Here is a 20,532-nt window from a genome sequence, read left to right on the forward strand (position 1 = left end):
TACTATAGCTCTATTCTTTGCCATTGTTGGTGGTATCAGGCCAGACAGCCAGGGTATACTTTCAGTGAAGTGGGGAGACATCTCATGGGATAGTGATGAGGTACTAGATATGTCAAAACAGGTAACTACGGGGCAGAAAATCCACGGAGTGTTTAAGATGACATATGATGAGGGGAATAGTGGCATCCCTTTTACACTGAAGACATACATATTTTTGCTCTGTCATCAGAGCCTATGGCTTTGACCTTCTGTGGAGAGACTCGAACCACATTCTCTGATAATGGTTACCATGGGGCTAATGACATAATAATATCCTAGGAGATGGTGCCTGTTTATCAAGCTGTGTGTCATACCACATAAACCATAGGCAGGGCCTGAAGGGCATTAAAACTAAAGACGTGTTGTTGATTTGTCTTTTTGAACTGGATATATCGTACGCGATGGTTCCGTTTTAACGGAAATCAAGAAATAGTCAAACATGTTTAGTGTGGTTTCCTGCACAGAGAACAATCCAATCGTTTACAGAAAACATCAATATGGAATGGCGTGAGGCCCTTATATATATATATATATTTTTTTTTACAAATGCTGTTTTGAATTGAAGATAATTGTACCTACACACTGAAGAAGGCTGTAAAGCCAAACACGTTTGTGTAAACTATCCCTGATGCAGTTTAAAAAAAAGAAGCTTTATACAACATATTTTGGAGTGCGAACCCATTAGCCCTCTTTGTTGAAACTACTTCATTGCCATATCATTGTTTTGCAGTGTATTACCAGGATAATTATCAACACCCTCTCGACCAATTATATTAGAGTATTCGGCCTAGTAGTGGTACAACGTTTTGCATTGTACTATTGTATTAGTGAATTTACACAGTATTACAGTTTATAAACAGTATGTATAGAGTGTCAAAGAATAAGACATTTATATGGCACAGCACATGTCTCATAACTCAATTTATTGGACATATTGTTTTTTTGATTTACATTTCATGAGAATCCATGTGAAGGAGCAATGTAACATGCATCACATTTTCATTGCAGGCATATAATCACATAGAATGTGTTTATAAAAAGCATCTACAGGAAATGTAAATAATAATTGTACAAAAACCTTATTCATGGTCCTTCCGAGCCAGACGGGAACCATTGACCAGCGGTGGCTGTAGAGTTTTTTTTTTGTATAATAATAACAATAATAATAATCATCATACTATTATTAATAATAATTCAATTTATCACAAACCTGTGGCTGCCTCTCTTGCCAAGCGGACCAGTGAGAAAACTACGAGTCAAAATGTTTTATCTCTATGTGACACAACATTCCATTCTGTGGGTGGTTTAACGATGCAGAGCTCATGGATGACCAGTTTAATATTATTAGGTTTAATACTGAGATGAACACTGATTTGCTGATATCTAGTTGTTCTTTGCGGGATTCAGCCAGTATCAAAAGACATCCTATACACAGATTAAATAGGTGGCTTGCTTTAGTATTTAAAAAAAAAACTTCTTGTGTTTTCTTTACATTGCTTTACATGGATGGCTCTTAAGTGACAAGCAAGATGGTTAAGACCAATATGACGTTTCCAAGAAACAGTTCATTGATAAAGATGTTACTCCTCGATATACATTCATGTGGGAGAACACGAGTCCACCAAATAATCCACAAAAGTCCCCAAGACTTCATGTGTGGCATTTACTCAGTCTCTCCATTTGTCATTGATCATCACTGAGACTAATGGTCATGTGCACTGTCCTCACGTGGATGAGGTTTATTTTAGTAGGCTATAAGTGACGCTTTTTCTTCATTATACAGCTCCCTTCTCAAATGCCAACCTTAGCAATGCAGGATCTTGATGAAAGCTTTTCTGAACTCTATATTGAAAGTGGTGTATATGATGGGGTTCACGGCACTGTTCACATACCCCAGCCACGTGAAAGCATTGTACATCTCCGCAGGAACCTTGCATGTGGTGCAGTGGGTGTTCAATATATGAGTGATGAAAAAAGGTAGCCAGCATATGATAAATACACCTGAAAAGAGAGAGAGAGAGAGAGAGAAGACAACATGTGAAAAGATCGGAGAAACCAGCTAGTACCATGTTACTGGATTGATGTGAACATTGAACCATATCCTGGAGATAAACTTGATAAATCTTAATTTCTCCCCAATGAAAATAAAAAATGTTTCCTTGTCTGACTTTCTGCCTGTAAGCTATTTTCAAGTTAAAGATTACTAAGTGAATACCTATACAGGCCATCAGAAAACTACAGCTAGTAAAATAAAGATATCAGCTACATTTTATAGAGTTGTCTTATTGCTTATGATGTGTGAAAGTAAAATAGACTTTACCCCCAAATGTCTCTGTATCCCTCCTCTCTCCTGAAAAGTTCAGCAGTACTTTCAAACATTCAAAGTGGTATTCAATGCTAACAACTTACCCAGGACTATGGCTAACATTTGAGTGGCTTTCTTTTCCTTCTGTTGGGAGATCTTCCTCTTACTCATGAGAGTGGGTTGCTGCTTGATAGACGTCTGGGTTTTTCCGTTGGGTAAGGCTTCCGTCTGAAACGCTTTAGTCACTTTGGGCACTTCCACCAGTATGTCCTTCGAGTCGCCGTTCTTCTCCACTTTGACGGAGCTCCCAGGCGGGGAGGGGGGCACGGAGGTGGGGCTGGCGTTGGCCTTGGTTGGCGGCAGGAGCTGGTGGCTGACAGGCGTGGCGGTGGCATTGTCCACATTCTTCTGTTTCTGAGGGTTGCAGTTGGTCATCTCGTCCAGCTCTATGTCGTCCCCTTCGTGGGCCACCTCTTTGATGAAGATCTGCTGACAGAGATCAACAATAATGTTAAAGTAGTAGTAGTAGTAGTAGTAGTAGCAGTAGCAGCAGTAGTAGTAATGTAGCAGTAACTTCTATAGCTTGCTTACAGAGAGAAATGGGAACAATAGAGGTGACACCTTGTTAACTGCCTTTGAAAGTAAAGACATTCCCTTCTGAGAGTTACTCTGTAAAAATAGCACAACAAATACTTGACACACCACTTTTTTCTTGTTGACAGGAAAGCTCCCATTAGGTTTCACAATCACAGTGCACAGCCTCACATCTCCTGGGTGACTGCACTTCTCCTGAAACAACAACAGGGGAGAGAAGCTAGCACACAGTCACTGCACAGGCACCAAAAGGTCTCCGAGTCGCTCTTTGAGAGGGCACAATTGTAAAGAACAATTAACAATAAACTAAACAAATTGTAATTCTATTGAGCGTACACCGTTATTTGATTCCCATTCGAATCATTACCTCCATAACACTCAATAGCGCAGAAATAAAAAGTCCCGGACTTAAACTGACAATATTGTTTCAGAAATAGTTTATTGACTCACAGTATAAAAGTGATAAGGACTATTTGCCCTGCAATTGCATAGTACGTTCTGAATGTATTTCATCTGCTCTCTCCCTTCAAAAGGTATGCATGTACATGAGCACTGTAGAGATACACGGCTTCTTTTCCTGTATTGATCCGCATTAATGTCACTAACATCAATATCCAGAAAATGAAAAGGTCACGAAAAGGTACATCATAATTACTGTTGCATTTCAGCTCTAGTAGGCCAATGAACAATGGCCAACAATGACCAATTACAGCAGAATATGTTGCTAATAATCTCAATACGAGAAGAGAACCCTCTTAAAATGCCTTAGGATAATTGCGTGTGCCCTTTTCAATCCTGGCTAGAATTCTATCTACTGTGTTTTTCTTGCCCCTCACACAAAATCATTATCTGTGTGTTCGGCATCTCATTTCTGGGAATAGCAAGCACTTTATGGACAATATTTAGCTTCCTCATGTTTGATTCCATTCTCCAAAAACACATGACATGTTGTTGACAATCGATTTAATTGAATTGTCTCTCCCTAAGTGTGTCAAGCACTTCATTTTTGAAAAACACGACTTGCAGCCTAGTCACCTTTAACGTGGCGCCTGCGTGGTGGTCGCCTGTCCCTTGACACGGGCGCTTTGTGTTCACCCGTTTCCGACGCTTGCGAAGCACCACATAAATCTGCACGTAGACCAGCAGAGTGATGATGAAGGGAATGTAGAAGGACACAATGGAGGAGTACACCACAAAGGCCGGGTTGGCGATGATGCACAGGGACTCGTCGCGAGTCGCTAGAGAGGAAAACAAAATTGCGCTCCGGTCAATACAGAAAACAACAATACCCGCCAAACCAGTAGCCCAGTTGCACGAGTGAGCAGGGACAGCTCATTGGAGCAGGAGCCATTCTCTGTAGCATGACACGCAGCTTGACGTACAAGTACAACCCCTGGACAGGACGCGAGTCTATTGCAGAGTCTTATCCCCAATTGTACCTCGTTAATTCTGAGTGCCAAGCTGAGACGCATCGGGTCCCATTCATACAGGCTTTAGTGTGACTAAGGCCGAGGATCAATCACTCAACCTTTCGACCTCAACGTGGACACGAACCGCAAGACCACTGAGTTGGTCGATACAGGGCATAACGCCTAAAAGGGCCGTTTTGGTTGAATATACAATGTGTATGAAAAAGGAGCATTCAAACTCATCACCACACTGTTTACCCCATTCACAGCAGTCATACAATTTAGTATCACCTACCGCTGTCATACGGAGTCTACTCCTTAGTCCCATAAAAGCCTAAATACTGTGGAAGCACTGAGCAATAGCACAGATCACAGTGCAACAGAGCAAGGGAGCCCACAGTTCCTGCTATTACCTGTGTTATTTAGGCCGAACAACAGGGGGCATGATATCGCAAAGGACAGAACCCACACCACAGAGATCATAACAGTGACTCGTCTTCTGGAGCTGTAGCGCGTGTTGTACAGCATGGGCATGGCGACTGCTGTGTATCTGTCGTGGAAGGAAGCAGAGGGTGAGGAAAGACAAGGGACAAATACTGTAGAGTTAGACAAACTGCCAGACTGCACAAGTACACACACACACACACACACACACACACACACACACACACACACACACACACACACACACACACACACACACACACACACACACACACACACACACACATTGCCACATTTGACTCTGGCTTTACAACTGTGCAGACTAGACGTGTAGTGACAGCAAACACCTTTCTCTGTATTCTCGTAGTGGGGACACCAGGGATGCGGGGGTAGAAAAGAAAGGGTGGGTAAACTCTTGAGATGACGGGAGACGACTAACGCGCATTAAACGCAAAGAAAAATCATAGTTTCGTGTAACAGGTGCATAAACGCTATTCAGGAAACAGAACCCAAACTATAAGCTTGTTTAATAACTCCAACGTTTGAAAAGCAAACACTATGTGACCTCAAAACCCTATCATTTTGGATGGACAGTCCTTGCATCCATAGCTCTGTCAATGCATTTGACAGTGGTTACATTTCCAGGCCCATCCATCAGCTGTTGACCAAAAGAGAGGCAGTTGGCCACTTTGTTATTGTTTCAATGAAGGACTCTAGATTTAAGGGTACTCTTTATTCGATAGTACAGATTTAATTATGAAACGTGCATGCCGTCTTATCTTAATAACCTAAAATAAGCATATGCAGTATAAACAACTCAAAGATATTCTCCATACATACTAAACGTACAGACATTTTGTATTTAAATACAAATCACTTCAGTAACTATTTAAATTACCTCTGAGGCTAAGTATTCACATAACCAAGGTGAATATTTGTTCTGTTCAGGCATTTGAGTGACACAAAAATCAGTGAAGTGGAAAATCATGCAAAATGAAAGTGGCATGCTGCATAGTCCATAAATAATGGAATTGGTATTCAATAGAAAGTATCAGATGGGTTTGCAAGAAGGCCTTTTAGGACCAGACGGCACTGAATTTTCTTAAAGATTTTCAATCTAAAGATTTTCACTGCAAATCCACAATGGCACCTGCCTTCGGCCAGGATTCAACAATTTCACGAGCACTTACCGATCAATGCTGATGGCACAGAGATTGAGGATGCTTGCAGTGCACATCATGACATCTAGGGTGACAAAGATGTCACAGTGGATTTTACTAAACCTCCACTCTCCCACCACCTGGAAGAAAGATGTTTCAAAATTTAGAGACAACAGTTTTATCTCCCTCAAGCACTGAATATTTTTCAGTTGCAGTTCAGTCAGACATTAAAAATCCCGCCCTACATGTTCCTCAATAGATTTTCTTATATTTTCATCTGTTCTCATGAATCTTCCAATGCCTGCTCCATTAACCACAATTTCCCTGTCACTTATATCGGAATCAATCAAAAAAACAGTGTAGATAATGTATACACTGAGTGTACACTGTTCTTTCCACAGCATAGACTAACCAGGTGAATCCAGGTGAAAGCTATTACCCCTTATTGATGTCACCTGTTCAATCCACTTCAAATCAGTGTAGCTGAAGGGGAGGAGACAGGTTAAAGAAGGATTTTTAAGCCTTGAGACAATCGAGACATGGTTTGTATAGATGTGCCATTGAGGGTGAATGGTTAACACAAAACATTAAAGTGCCTTTGAACGAGGTATGGTATTAGGTGCCTGGCGAACCGGTTTGAGTGTGTCAAGAACTGCAACGCTGCTGGGTTTTTCATGCTCAACAGTTTCCTGTGTGTATCAAGAATGGTTCACCACCCAAAGGTAATCCAGCCAGAGGCAGGCTAGTGGTTGAAAATGGGTCATTGATGAAAAAGGACCAAGGAGGCTGACACGAATTGGGCAGAGCAGTTAGTCAACTGACAGTCCAGTAAAACATTGGTGCCTAATGACCCATAAAAAAACGTACAACTTGTCGTACCTTGATATGAATGGCAGCCGATAACCTTACAGAGTTCCTCTTCTTTCAGCAGAAAACAAGAAACTGTGGTTGAAGTGGGCTCAGGAACAAAAACACTGGACACTGGAGAATTGGAAAAACATTTCCTGGTCTGATGAATCCTGGTTCCTGCTGTTTCACGCTGATGGGAGGACAAGGGTATAGAGAAAACCACATGAGTACATGCATCCATCATGCTGTGAGTCAACATTGCAGGCTGGTGGTGGTGGTATGATGGTGTGAGGTGTGTTTTCATGGCACACACATTGGATCCCTTGAATAAAGCGGAGCAACATTTGAATGCCACAGGATATCTGAACATCGTTGCCAATCACGTGCATCCCTTTATGGCATCTGAAAATCCCTTTATCCATCTGAAAATGCAATTTTTCTCTACTATTTTGTTCTGCATTGTTGGGAAGGGCCCGTAAGTAAGCATTTCACAGTTAGTCTACATCTGTTGTTATTAACGAAAGCATGTGACAAATACAATTACATTTGAACAGCCTGAATTCTTCTGGAATGGATGCTATTTTCAGGTACACTGTGGCATTTAAACGTTTGCTCAATTGCTATCAAGGGACCAAGCGTGTGCCAGGAAAACATTCCCCACACCACTCCCACCAGCCTCTATTGTTGCCACCAGGCAGGATGGGGTTATGTACTCCAAATCCTGACTCTGCAATCAACATGACGCACAGAAACCGTCGATTCGTCAGACCAGGTAATGTTTTTCCACTCCTCAATTGTCCAGTGTTGGTGATCTTGTGCCCACTGGAGACGCTTCTTCTTGTTTTTAGATGATAAGAGTAAAAGCCGGTGTGGTTGTCTGCTGCAATAGCCCACCCGTGACAAGGACCGATGAGTTTTGCGTCCCGAGATGCCGTTCTGCACACTACTATGCCGTTATTTGCCTGTCTGTGGCCCACCTGTTTTTTGTGTGTTTTTTTAAAACTTTTATTTGTGTATATACACTACAAACGTATGGGGACACTCCTTCAAATTAGTGGATGTGACTAATTCAGCATCAGGTGTATAACATCTCCATAGACAAAGATAGTAGATAGTAGAATGGCCTTAATGAAGAGCTCAGTGACTTTCAACGTGGCACCGTCAAAGGATGCCACCTTTCCGACAAGTCAGTTTGTCAAATTTCTGCTGTACTAGATCTGCTCCGGTCAACTCTAAATGCTGTTATTGTTAAGTGGAAACTTCTAGGAGCAACAACGGCTGAGCTGCGAAGTGGAAGGCCACACAAGCCCACAGAACAGGACCGCCTAAGATCACCATGTGCAATGCCAAGTGTTGGCTGGAGCAGTGGAAACACGCTCTCCGGAGTGATGAATCACGCTTCACCATCTGGCAGTCTGACGGACGAATCTGGGTTTGGTGGATGCCAAGAGAATGCAACCTGCACCAATGCAATGTGCCAACCAATAATCCCTTTCATTTTTTATCCGGCACTGAGCAAATTTCAGGTCCGCTGAGCGCAAACTTGAACTTGTGAAAATTCTGTGAAACTTTCAGCGTGCATTTACTGTGAACAGTGAGGCTGCACCCGCTTTAAGTTACAGTTTTAATAGTGGCCATGTAGGCTACTGTGGCTATTTGATCATAATGTAGACCTACCCGAGTGGACTTCCATCAAATACAATAGAGAAAATGCATTGCATAGCATTTTAACATGCAAATAGCTGTTCTATCATTTAGCCTACAGTAGTAGCCAATGTGTGATGTTCAATGTAGGCCTATATACTACCTCGGCCTATATAAGCCCCATATACTACCCACCACTGCGACCTGTACGCTCTCGTTGGCTGGCCCTCGCTTTATACTTGTCACCAAACCCACTGGCTCCAGGTCATCTACAAGACCCTGCTAGGTAAAGTCCCCCCTTATCTCAGGTCGCTGGTCACCATAGCATCACCCACCTGTAGCACGCGCTCCAGCAGGTATATCTCTCTGGTCACCCCCAAAGCCAATTCTTCCTTTGGCCGCCTCTCCTTCCAGTTCTCTGCTGCCAATGACTGGAACGAACTACAAAAACCTCTGAAACTGGAAACACTTATCTCCCTCACTAGCTTTAACCACCAGCTGTCAGAGCTGCTCACAGATTACTGCACCTGTATATAGCCCATCTATAATTTAGCCCAAACAACTACCTCTTCCCCTACTGTATTTATTTATTTAGCTCCTTTGCACCCCATAATTTCTATTTCTACTTTGCACATTCTTCCACTGCAAATCTACCATTCCAGTGTTTTACTTGCTACATTGTATTTACCTCGCCACCATGGCCTTTTTTGACTTTACCTCCCTTATCTCAACTCATTTGCTCACATTGTAAATAGACTTATTTTTCTACTGTATTATTGACCGTATGTTTGTTTTTACCCCATGTGTAACTCTGTGTTGTTGTATGTGTCAAACTGCTTTGCTTTATCTTGGCCAGGTCTCAATTGTAAATGAGAACTTGTTCTCAACTTGCCTACCTGGTAGGCATAAAGGTGAAATAAAAATACAAATAAATACAAATATTCCATGAGACTTTTGAAAAACATGCAGGGCTTGACATTAACCTCTTTAACCACTTGTCCTTCTGACAAGGAGGTGACTGAAAATGTTGTTGTGTTGTTTGATGCAAGAAACCACTTTGCAAAATAAAATGAATCATTATTCCCATACATTATTACAGAGAATCAGACAAATTATGCTATCCTCTGCCTATTGGCTACTCATTTTATTCAACACTGTCTCAAAATACACGGACAATAAAAAGCTCTTTACCTGTCTTCCTTTTCAAAAGATGTTTAGAAATGTATATGTTTTGTGCTCTTGTAGGAAGCAATCACACCCCTATTGCTGACTACAAATTATCTATAACTGGGATAATAACTCACTAACTTGCAAAGGATATGAACAAAATGTGACCACGGGGCTTCATGCAGCTCTCGCTTTGATCTAAAAACAAGCGCATCCACTCACACCACTCATGCTGTAAACACAGTCCAGTTCAGAGTAAATGTCGCAGATCCATATATGGCAATGGTCTATTTGCATATATGCATAAGGCAGCTCTGATTGTTTATGCCGCATGGATCTGTGTAGAGTACGGGATGAGTAGTACATGTCAATGCAATAGAATCCTACTCTGATGCGCTCTGCCTACAACAAAATCTCTTGCGTAGTTCATTTTGTTTTGGTATGTTGCATTAACAGTGGCTAATATTGCATTGTTTCGATCACAAGGGAAACGCTGATAGTGTTAACAGAGAAACTCTAGAACAGTGGTCACAAACCTTTTCTGAGTCAAGATCACTTTGAGTCAAAATGCAAGCCGAGATCTACAGCTCAGATCTTTTTTAACATGATTTAAAAACGTAAGCGTATGCAACATTAACCAATTAAAAACAGTGCTATAGCAATGAGGTTTGTGCAGTAAGCTATAGGCCCAATGAATTATCACTGCATATTGGCTTTGCTTGAATTGCCCTGCCAATGCATTGTTGTTTGGGACATCTGAAAATTTGAGGTAGACTATAAGATCACACTGGTAGTAGATCCGTTATTGTATTACTTGTGAAGCACAGTTGAATGAGTATACATTTAAATAATATAATTTTTATACTGAACAAAAATATAAGCTCAACATTCAACAATTTCAAAGATTTTACTAAGTTAGTGTTTATATAAGGAAAGCAGTCAATTGAAATAAATTCCTTAAGCCCCAATTCTCCAAAACGACATTGGAGGGTGCCTATGGTAAAGAAATGAACATTCAATTCTCTGTTAACAGCTCTGGTGGACCTTCCTGCAGTCAGCATGCTCCCTCAAAACTTGAGACATCTGTGGAATTGTGTTGTGTGACACAACTGCGCATTTTAAAGTGGACTTTTATTGTCCCCAGCACAAGTTGCACCTGTGTAATGATCATGCTGTTTGATCAGCTTTTTGATATGCCACACCTGTCAGGTGGGTGGATTATCTTAGCAAAGGAGAAATGCGCACTAACAGGAATGTAACCAAATAAGTGCACAGAATCTGAGAGAAATAACTATTTTTGTGCTTATGGAACATTTCTGGGATTTTTTATTTGTTCTTGAAATTTGGGGAAAATGTTGTTTTTGTTCAGTTTTTGTTCAGTGTATTTTTATTTTATTGGGCTGATGGTCCCTGCATCTGATGGTCAGTCTCAGTGGAGGGAGAGAGCAGCTGACTGAGGGTTTGCCTCTCAACATTCCTCCGCTCTCCCTTTCCTCCACTGACACTGGCCAAAAAAGGGTCACCGTCTTCCAGCTTATGGCAAAACTCGAGTCGCACCTTATTATTTCTGCCTCATGCACAAATACATTTTGTTACTCCTATGAACAGAGAAAGTGAAATATTCCGCAAGTCTACTTTCCTACTCATGGAAAAAGTAAGAACACACATTTTATGGTTTATGAATACAAAGTGTTGACAATGCTGAGTAAGAAGTTAAACATCACTCACTTGGAAAAACTGCCACTCTTTGTTGTATTCATTGACAGTCTCTCTCTGGTCATGGTTTTAAAGTTGAGAAATATCACAGTATCAACTTCGCTGTAGCTTTCTGTCATGCCTGCTACATTACTACAGACACGGTCATCTCAGCCATCCGATTGGCCAACTATAGGTATATAGTGCGCTTGATTTTCTCTCTAGGCCCTCCGGGAAGGCAGAGTTTGTGCTTTCAGACACATGAAATGGTTAGAAATGGCAACAGTTCGCCTACCAGGGATGCAGGGCAGCTGAATCGGGTGCACCTACCGCCTGAGACAACAACGAAAAATAGGAACACAAGGCTTTATCATTGTTTTTTTTTACAGAAATGTTTGACGATCGACCAGGAATGCCTTGGAGATCAACCGGTTGGTGACCACTGCTCTAGAAACTAGAGTGAAGTTCAATCTCGTGCTTGTCTCTGTGGGCTGATATTTCTGCACAGCAATCCCGGAGGGAGCATTGGTGGGAAGGGAACATTGGTGCCAATTGTAAAGTTTGGTGGAGGAGGAACAATGGTCTGGGGCTATTTTTCATGGTTCGGGCTCGGCAGTGAAGGTAAATCTTAATGATACAGCATACAATGACATTCTAGACAATTCTGTGTTTCCAACTGTGTGGCAATCATTTGAGCAAGGCCCTTTCCTGTTTCAACATGACAATGTCCCTGTGAAGAAAGCTAGGTCCATACAGAAAATGTTTTTCGAGATCGGTGTGGAAGAACTTGACTGGTCTGCACAGAGCTCTGACCTCAACCCCATTGAATACCTTTGGGATGAATTGAAACGCAGACTGCGAGCCAGGCCTAATCGCCCAACATCAGTGCACGACCTCACTAATAGTCTTGTAGCTGAATGAAAGCAAGTCCTTGCAGCAATGTTCCAACATCTAGTGGATGCTGGGCGATTTTGGAATGAGACCCCTTCCCCTTTTTCCACATTTTGTTATGTTACAGCCTTATTCTAAAATGTATTAAATAAAAACATGTACAGCCTCATTTTTCCTCACACACAATACCTCATAATGACACTTCGAAAACAGGTTAGTATACATTTTGGGAAATGTATTCAGACTCTTTGCTATGAGACTCAAAACTGAGCTCAGGTGCATCCTGTTTTAATGGACCATCCTTGTTTCTACAACTTATTTGGACCTTATTATCCTGTGGTAAATCCCATTGACTGGACATGATTTGGAAAATCACACACCTGTCTATGTAATGACCTCAGATTGGAGCCAAGCTTCACCTTCCAACAGGACAATGACCCTAAGCACACAGCCAAGACAATGCAGGAGTGGGTTTGGGACAAGTCTCTGAATGTCCTTTAGTGTCCCAGCCAGAGGCCAGACTTGAAACCAATCTAACATCTCTGGAGTGACCTGAAAATAGCTGGTCAGCGACGCTCCCCATCCAACCTGACAGAGCTTGGAATGGGAGAAACTCCCCAAATACAGGTGTACCAAGCTTTTTGCGTCATACCCAAAAATAATTGAGGATGTGATCACTGCCAAAGGTGCTTCAACAAAGTACTAAGTAAAGGGTCTGAATAGTTACATAAATGTGATATTTCCGTTTTTTATTTGTAATATATTTGCTCAAATTAAAAAAAAAAACTGTTTTTGGTTTGTCATTACAGAGTATAGTGTGTAGATTGATGAGGGAAAAAACTAACAATTTAATCCATTTTAGAATAAGGCTGTAATGTAAGAACATTTTGAAAAAGTCAAGTGGTCTGAATACTGTCCGAATGCACTGTATGTATATATATATATATATATAGATAGAGAGAGAGAGAGAGAGAGAGAGAGAGAGAGAGAGAGAGAGAGAACTGCCGAAATAAAGAAAACACTTGAGTAAATGAAGGACAGAAAGTACATTGAAAGCAGGTGCTTCCAAACAGGTGTGGTTAAGCATTAATATCCCATAATGCTTAGGGTCATAAAAATGCCCAGTTGCCCATTATTGTGTCAACCATGGCTTAGGGCTGGGCAAAATATCAAATTAATTTGATTAATTCTAATTCATGTTTTTGTGCAATATTCCAAATACTTGTATCGCAAGAACCTCGTTTTTTTATGAGCTTTTATGTCCACTTGTTCTCATGTTGTCTTTTTAGTCTCGTCTCCTTCGCTCCTTCTGTGCTGTTTGCACTTTCCCATTTACACCAGAGAGCTGCATATAATGACGAGATGCACATGTCTCCGCCCGAACCATGGGAGTTGTTGTCCCAAAGGAGGGAAGAGAGGCGACAAGCTTAGGTCCACAATAAGCCCATAGAAACGCATTGGCCTAAAATTTCCAACATATTTTAGCGAGAGTTTTGCCTTGCCTCGTCCTCTGGTTACAAACACATACACCAAGCCCTCACCCTTCCACTCACAACAGAGAGAGAAATATATTTTTTACGTATAACGAGTAGCATATGCTTCTTCTTCGTTCTCAAGAGCCTGAGGAACCCGTTCTTATTAACAAACCACCTCCACTCTCCACAAGAACAGGGCTCCCGTGGTGTAGCTACTAGATAACATCCCTGCATGACTGACAGTGCGCTTCAAAGCCCGCCTATCGTGGCAGATCCTCGTTTCCCCTTACACCACTACTGAGAGTGGTGCTTTGCTTCTCACTCAGTTTCTCACTGAATTTTATTGGAGTCGTCAAGCACAGAGTTATCCGCATCTCACCTCTTCTTTTTTTTTAAACAGCCAGAGCTCCGAAGCTGGGCTCATAGAGACCTGTCTGATTAATCTCTGTTCTGAGGCAGTGTGTTATCAATTATGCCAAGCTCAGGCTTGAAGAGGGTTGTGTCTTTGCTCCTGGTTGTCTGTCTGCAGCCCTGCCAGTGATTAAAGAATGATCTGACAAGCCTAATGAAAGCTCCTCTATACCAGGCTCCACACATCGGCCTATTAACACTCCTCCCTAACTCGTGGGAATGGAGCTCATGGCTAACACCCACAGACATCATGGATCATGGTAAGCGCTTATTGGAAACATATATCTACCTCCACCATGATGTTAGTGGAGGACTGCCCTGACATTGTAAATGCAACACGGCAAGAAACCCAATTGCTGGTGTTTTGTTTTTCTCATTTTGCATTGAGATTGTACATTAGATATCACACTTTCTCAGAAAGGCCAACATTTCATTTGCTATCTGCACAGACACTTTGTTTAACATACTGTGAGGCTGGCTGGGAGGAGAGAGGCTAAGCATCTTTCACAGCTGCTCATCAAAGCCAATAAACATCTCAAGACCTAAGGTCATCTAGCATATGCCAAGAAGAGGCTCTCAATATACCACATTTGGCATGGTCGCATGAAGGCAAAACGTATTCATAATTAATGCAAATTTAGCATTTAGCAAGAAAGGGCAACAGTGCTCCTGCAGCAGACTGTGACCAGCACATTACCACGGCTTGTTATTGGACTAGCTGAACAAGATCTCACGAAATTGAGAAAGAAAAAAAAAAATAGATAATGCAGCAAATTGCAATTGGTTTCCTGGGAGAGAGACGATAATCCGAACATGACGTTGTAATAGCAAAAGATCAATGTGCTTATATTTGTTGTGGCATAATCCTACATGACATCTATTTTCTCCGCTAGAAATCGAATGTGTCAAGAGTGTGAATCATCCAAACAAACGCAAATCCACCCATTTCACTTGAAGGCAGTGCTTATTCTCATGTTAACAATAAGCCCTTATAATGTTGCCAAGCTGCAGCCTACTGTATAAGAGGCACATATTTTAATTTGTGCCATTTCCAAAGGCTGGTTATGCTACTATTAGTCTGTAAGACAAAATGAATGGGATTCGTGAACGACAAACCATTCAAAGCTCATTCGTTATATCCTTAACTTCTTGTTAAGAGTGCACTAATTGACACATGACCTTAAACTTGGTATCCTTTGTAATACAATTGAGAGGCCTGTTTGAAGAGAGCTGAGGGTCACTGTGGAAAGGTTGTGTAATGAGTTAGCCTACTGTATGTGGCATTTCTCAACCTTTTGTCAGAAGGAGCCTAGCGGTTTAGAGCTTTGGGCCACTACCCGAAGGTTTGAATCCCTGAGCCGACTAGGTGAAAAATCTGCCTATGTGCCCATGAGCAAGGCAATTCATCCTAATTGCTCCTGTAAGTCGCTCTGGATAAGAGCATCTGCTAAATGACAAAAAAATATGTTTTAATGTCAAATGAAAGCATATAAAACGCAGGAGAATCATTCTGGTTTTCTTCGATGCTAGACGAAGAGATCAAGTCACAGTTTTTCTCCAAAGCACATGACAGACTTTATAGATTTTAGTGTAATTTGATAGCCCTGGTAATCAGGAGGCAGGCTCATTGATACACACACAGGATGATTATTTCACTGCAGTCTTGGATGGCCTCTCATTTCACTGGCCAAAGACCATGGTCAAATATAACATCCTAAACCTGTTCTAAGTCCTGCTCTCAATTGATTTGCTTGACTGAGGTTGATTGTGTTGCTGCCGTTCTGCTGCTTTACATCGCAAATGTCACTGGGCATTGATTCAACCTTACGTGGTTCTTCACAGCAAACACACCTAGATCACACAAGACAGTTTTAAAAGTCACATCACAAGATAATACATAATAATTCACCGATGATGTCTAGCCTAGCTACAGTATAGCTGGGGAATGAGTACATACGTTTTACATGGACATTGCCAGTACTGCTGCTCCACATACTACGTTAGATAGCTTCGTAGGTACAGCACCATTTATTTTCATGATGTGAATGTATTAATTTCCTCACTTAATTGTCTGACCTCCTGTCTACAGTATCAACGTTACGGCCTATTTGCTAGAGCGATTACTTTTTTTATTGAGTGACTCGTTAAACTGTCAGTTATAATATGCAATGCTATTTCCCACAATTCAATGCTGATGCCATCTTATCTATTAAATTCCACAGTTACATTGCATGGAACCATAATTACTTACAAGATGTGTCCTTGTTGACAGGGGGAAACTGTTTGATGGACTTAAACTTTAATATTTTGTCGCGTGGTAAATTGGCAAAAAAAAATTACGCCAGAGCTATTATTTCTCGTGCACTTTAAAGCCATGTCGTACATTTTTTAAAATATATATTTAAATGTATTTAGAATGAACTTAGTTCAAATGAATATCTTTAACCAGTTATGTGGAGAAGATGCACAATGAAAACAGACACACATTGCATTCACATTGTTCCAGCACTTATAGCTGTTCCCTTTATCCTTTCATTTACAATTTCTTGTCAAAACAATTAGGCTCCTGTTTGCATAATGATAAATGCTTCAATGACAGACACCTTGGGAAAGTCGTTCCATAACCAGACCATTGATAAAGAAGAACTTTGAATCTATTCTTTTTCAGATCAACAATGTTGCCCGAACGGTTTGTTTTCATTGTGGAGGACTGAGTGGGAGGGTCAATGCAAGGGCAAATCAAAGAGGAAAGGTAAAAGGAACCCTGATTGGCACAAGTGTAATCAAACAACCTGCTTTGCTTCAGCTATGATTATGTACGCAATTTGCTGTGCAACTTCATGGGAAAAGTCAACTACACCGCACCTTTAAGCCTTTCAGGAAATGACAAAGGTGCCTGGCTGTACAGGTAGCCTACCTCCAGGTAGGGTAAAAAAAAAACTATGTATCTTTAGCTTTAAGCCTTTCTGCCAATGAAAGAGCATGGGTGGGTGTGTAGGTAACCTACCTCCAGATAGACCACCCAGGGCATAACCAAGGTGGCCACCAGCAGGTCAGCCACGGCCAGGCTGACGATCAGGTAATTGGTGGTGGACTGGAGGGCCTTCTCCCTGGACACGGCCATGCACACCAACACATTGCCAAAGACGATGACGAGGATGAGCAGCGTCAGGAGCATGGCATAGTAATTGTACGGGTGCTTCTGCTCGCTCTCCGTGTCATTGAAGCTCCCATTCCCATTGTCCCAGAAACTCTCATTGTAGGCATACTGTGTGAGGACATCCATTAGCTGTGAGTGACGAAGGCCGAGAACGGGCCCTGAAATGGACACAAAGAAAAAGGGAGAGAATTTACATATTCAGCTTTAATTACAAGAGCTATGTGTTTGTGTGTGCGTGCGTGTGTGTGTGTGCGCGTGTGTGTGTGTCAGCTAAAATACATTATTGATGATTGCGCATTTACATGATTGTCTTTATCTCTCTATGCGCGTCTGCAGGGTTTTTTTTGGGGGGGGGGACGAGTGTGTGTGCATGTGCGTGCATTCGTGTCTGCGTGAATGCCGTCTGTTTCTAAGACGGTGTGCACTGTACACGAGGAACTTTCTTCATGGGGTTCCTATCTCCCCTCTCTCGCTCCCTTCGTCACATGCTCCAGCCTCCTGCCTATCTGAAAGCATTGCCCCGGGGACACAGGCCTGTGCCTTTACCCCGCAGATGCCCTGTGCTGTCTGAGCTCATTTATTTGTCCGCTCCAGATCTTTATTTATGTGAGATTGTTCTCACTGCTGTCCTGAAAGCTTGTGCTGGAACTGGTTGTCCTCGCAGTACTCACTGGGGCTGTAACAGCCTTATCCTTATACCCGCTGTGCGTCACGTACGCTTTATCCCAAGATGCGAGATAGGAGCAAACGGCTAGCTATCGCCCAATCGTATACAAAGTTTCGGAGACATATCGAGCTCGGGGTGTGCTGAGAAGTTGAAGGCGGAGGGATACTCCTGCAGGTCATACAGGGGAAACTAGTGGAGTTTGTATTGCGTCAAGGTATAACCAGGTATTGAGGCCTTATGCTCCACTAGGAGCTCAAATGAATAAGCCAAGTCAGATATGACGATTGACAATCCATGGATTTACAGAATGATTAAAAAACACAGGCTGGAAACCACAGAGATACAATATCATACATCCTATTGAACTGAATTGCTGAAAACCTTTATAGGAAACACACATTACACAATAGCCTATTATCTCCCTGTCTGCCAGCTCACTGAGAGGTTATTAGTGTCTTCTCTCTGGCATTGTATGACGTCACATTACTCCATATCCAATCATAAGCTGACCTGATAACCCTCACTTCCATCATCCATGAGCAGGTGACCTGTCCTGAAGTGCAGACCTGGATGAACACTCAACAACCCCCATCTATCCACAAGCATCAATACGCCCTGCATAGCCTACGTCATACTCCCATAGCAGCACAGCTGACTGTAGGTTAGATGGAAGATGATGATTGGAATATCTGTCTGTCTGTCTGTCTGTCTGTCTGTCTGTCTGTCTGTCTGTCTGTCTGTCTGTCTGTCTGTCTGTCTGTCTGTCTGTCTGTCTGTCTGTCTGTCTGTCTGTCTGAGACTGGGAGAAACCTCCAGTAGATACCACCTCTGTCAATCTGGAGTAAAAGTGTTTGATCTTATTCGGTGATAGCAGCTATTTTTTTATGTGTTTTCTATCTGCCGTAGGCCTCTTTGATGCTTGGTCGACATCTTTGATGGCAACTAGCCAATTACAGGCTGTGAATCCTTGATTGGCATCTGTTGTCATGGTCCAAGTACCTACTGACACATAAGTATTGTAGGTAATGTGGAGAGGGAAGCCTCCGTACACTTTGACCCATGCACATTTGAATTTCACAGTAGAGCATAAACAAACACAGAACACAGTATTTTTCACAGAAACGGATTGGCTGCAGGGCAGTTAGGGCAAATGCCATATGGGCTGATTTTTTTTTTCTTCTCAGCAGAATTTAAAAAAATTGAACTTGTGTGAGTGCCTCAAGTAATAAAATGGGTGTTAGAAATGACCGGGTTGATTTCTGGTTCCAGTCCGCCCTTGTCCTGTATAGTCATTATATACCCATTTTGCCTCGGTCTGACTACCTACTGACATGCTTTGGGTAGGTAGTCATCATTTAGCCATTTTCTAAGCAGGGTTATTGTACCTCCACTGTGCAGAGAAGAGAAAGCCCTCCCTGGCCTGCATACAGTAGCACTTACAGCGTCTCTTCTCTTTATCTTCTTCTTTATCTCCTTACTGCAATTATTTCCTTCAATAGTTACACCCCTAAGAATAATTACCATCCTTGCCCTCTAAATGTGAATCTATTTCTGTTTGGAACTTTTCCCAGATAAAATGTTAACTGAAAAATGTTGAAAAATAGAGAATTGATCGAGTTAATCAAATAATAGAAGCTGTTCCAGATACAAAATTAATTCACCGTAACATTTTCCAAAACAGTAGGGCCCCGATATCCACAAGGACGGGGATAATAATTCAGCATTTCTCAGGCTCCAACTAAAATACGACCTGCAATTTCAATGACGCTCTTCCAAGGTCCAAAAGCGTATGGCTCACGGATCGATTCGGATCCAAGAGGTATTCCTGTGTACAGGTGGTCGTGATATGGGTGAGTAAAACTGTTTACGGGGATGTTTTGAGGGAGTGATTCAAATGACCGTTTCATAACATCAACAAACCTCCCTTTGATATGTTGAGCATGAAGTATCACTTCATCACCCTATAAAATGTTTATGGAAGAGATTCGCAGGTCACATATTTTACAGCTGGGGCCATTGTTTGTTTACCTGTTCGAGTTGCTAACACTGGTGAATGCTGCAGACATTGAGGAAGAAAACTGCTCATATGAATGCTTTACATTACTCACGATTGATACAACGTGTGCCCCAGTAAAAGACAGTAAACATTCCTATACACTGACAGCAACATTTTTATTTTGACCATATTTGTGAGAAGACAATATAGGAATAAAAGGCCTGCACTTTTGATAGAAAACTACTAATGAAATATTTACAAACCTCCAGATGGGTTCGAGAAGACAACAATCAACGTTCACACCAGTTGAACTGACTCAGATTATATGTCCATCCATAAACTGCAATGTAAGCATTGGGAACCAATAACAATCCTATCTTTAGGCATGTCCAGACATGCTATCAGAATGTACTAGAAACCAGGTAATTGTTCTACTGATGTTAGCAACTAGCTACTCAAATAAAGTAATGTGGGAAGCTGTGGAGCATCTGTCTGTTGGAGGAAGCAGAGAAGGGGGACGTTAACAAGCCTCCAATTGCCTCATTAGGTTGTGAGGATGCTCTTTCCTAACAACAAGCCATGTCTCTGGTGAGGTCCTTTGCCCACTTTCCTACTCAGCTGTCTGC

The 20,532-nt window shown here is 41.8% G+C and overlaps 1 protein-coding gene across 4 annotated transcripts in view; it reads right to left on the minus strand.

The window, feature by feature from the left end:
- Positions 1-945: 945 nt before the first annotated feature.
- Positions 946-20,532, minus strand: part of drd2a (dopamine receptor D2a) — a 28,743-nt gene continuing 9,156 nt past the window's right edge. For 2 of the 4 annotated variants that reach the window (XM_035791514.2, XM_052467200.1), the window contains exons 2-8: positions 17,091-17,401; positions 5,982-6,091; positions 4,761-4,897; positions 3,974-4,176; positions 3,047-3,133; positions 2,449-2,833; positions 946-2,040 (exon numbers count right to left, since the gene is read on the minus strand). In XM_035791514.2, the coding sequence (XP_035647407.2) occupies positions 1,844-2,040; positions 2,449-2,833; positions 3,047-3,133; positions 3,974-4,176; positions 4,761-4,897; positions 5,982-6,091; positions 17,091-17,369 (1,398 nt within the window). In that variant the 5' untranslated portion in view covers positions 17,370-17,401 and the 3' untranslated portion in view covers positions 946-1,843. Of the gene's footprint in view, positions 2,041-2,448; positions 2,834-3,046; positions 3,134-3,973; positions 4,177-4,760; positions 4,898-5,981; positions 6,092-6,196; positions 6,680-17,090; positions 17,402-20,532 lie in introns of those variants that run through there. The other 2 variants (XM_052467201.1, XM_035791516.2) reach the window with 2 other exon arrangements.

Source organism: Oncorhynchus keta, chromosome 18 (assembly GCF_023373465.1).
Source record: "Oncorhynchus keta strain PuntledgeMale-10-30-2019 chromosome 18, Oket_V2, whole genome shotgun sequence".
Taxonomy (NCBI): domain Eukaryota; kingdom Metazoa; phylum Chordata; class Actinopteri; order Salmoniformes; family Salmonidae; genus Oncorhynchus; species Oncorhynchus keta.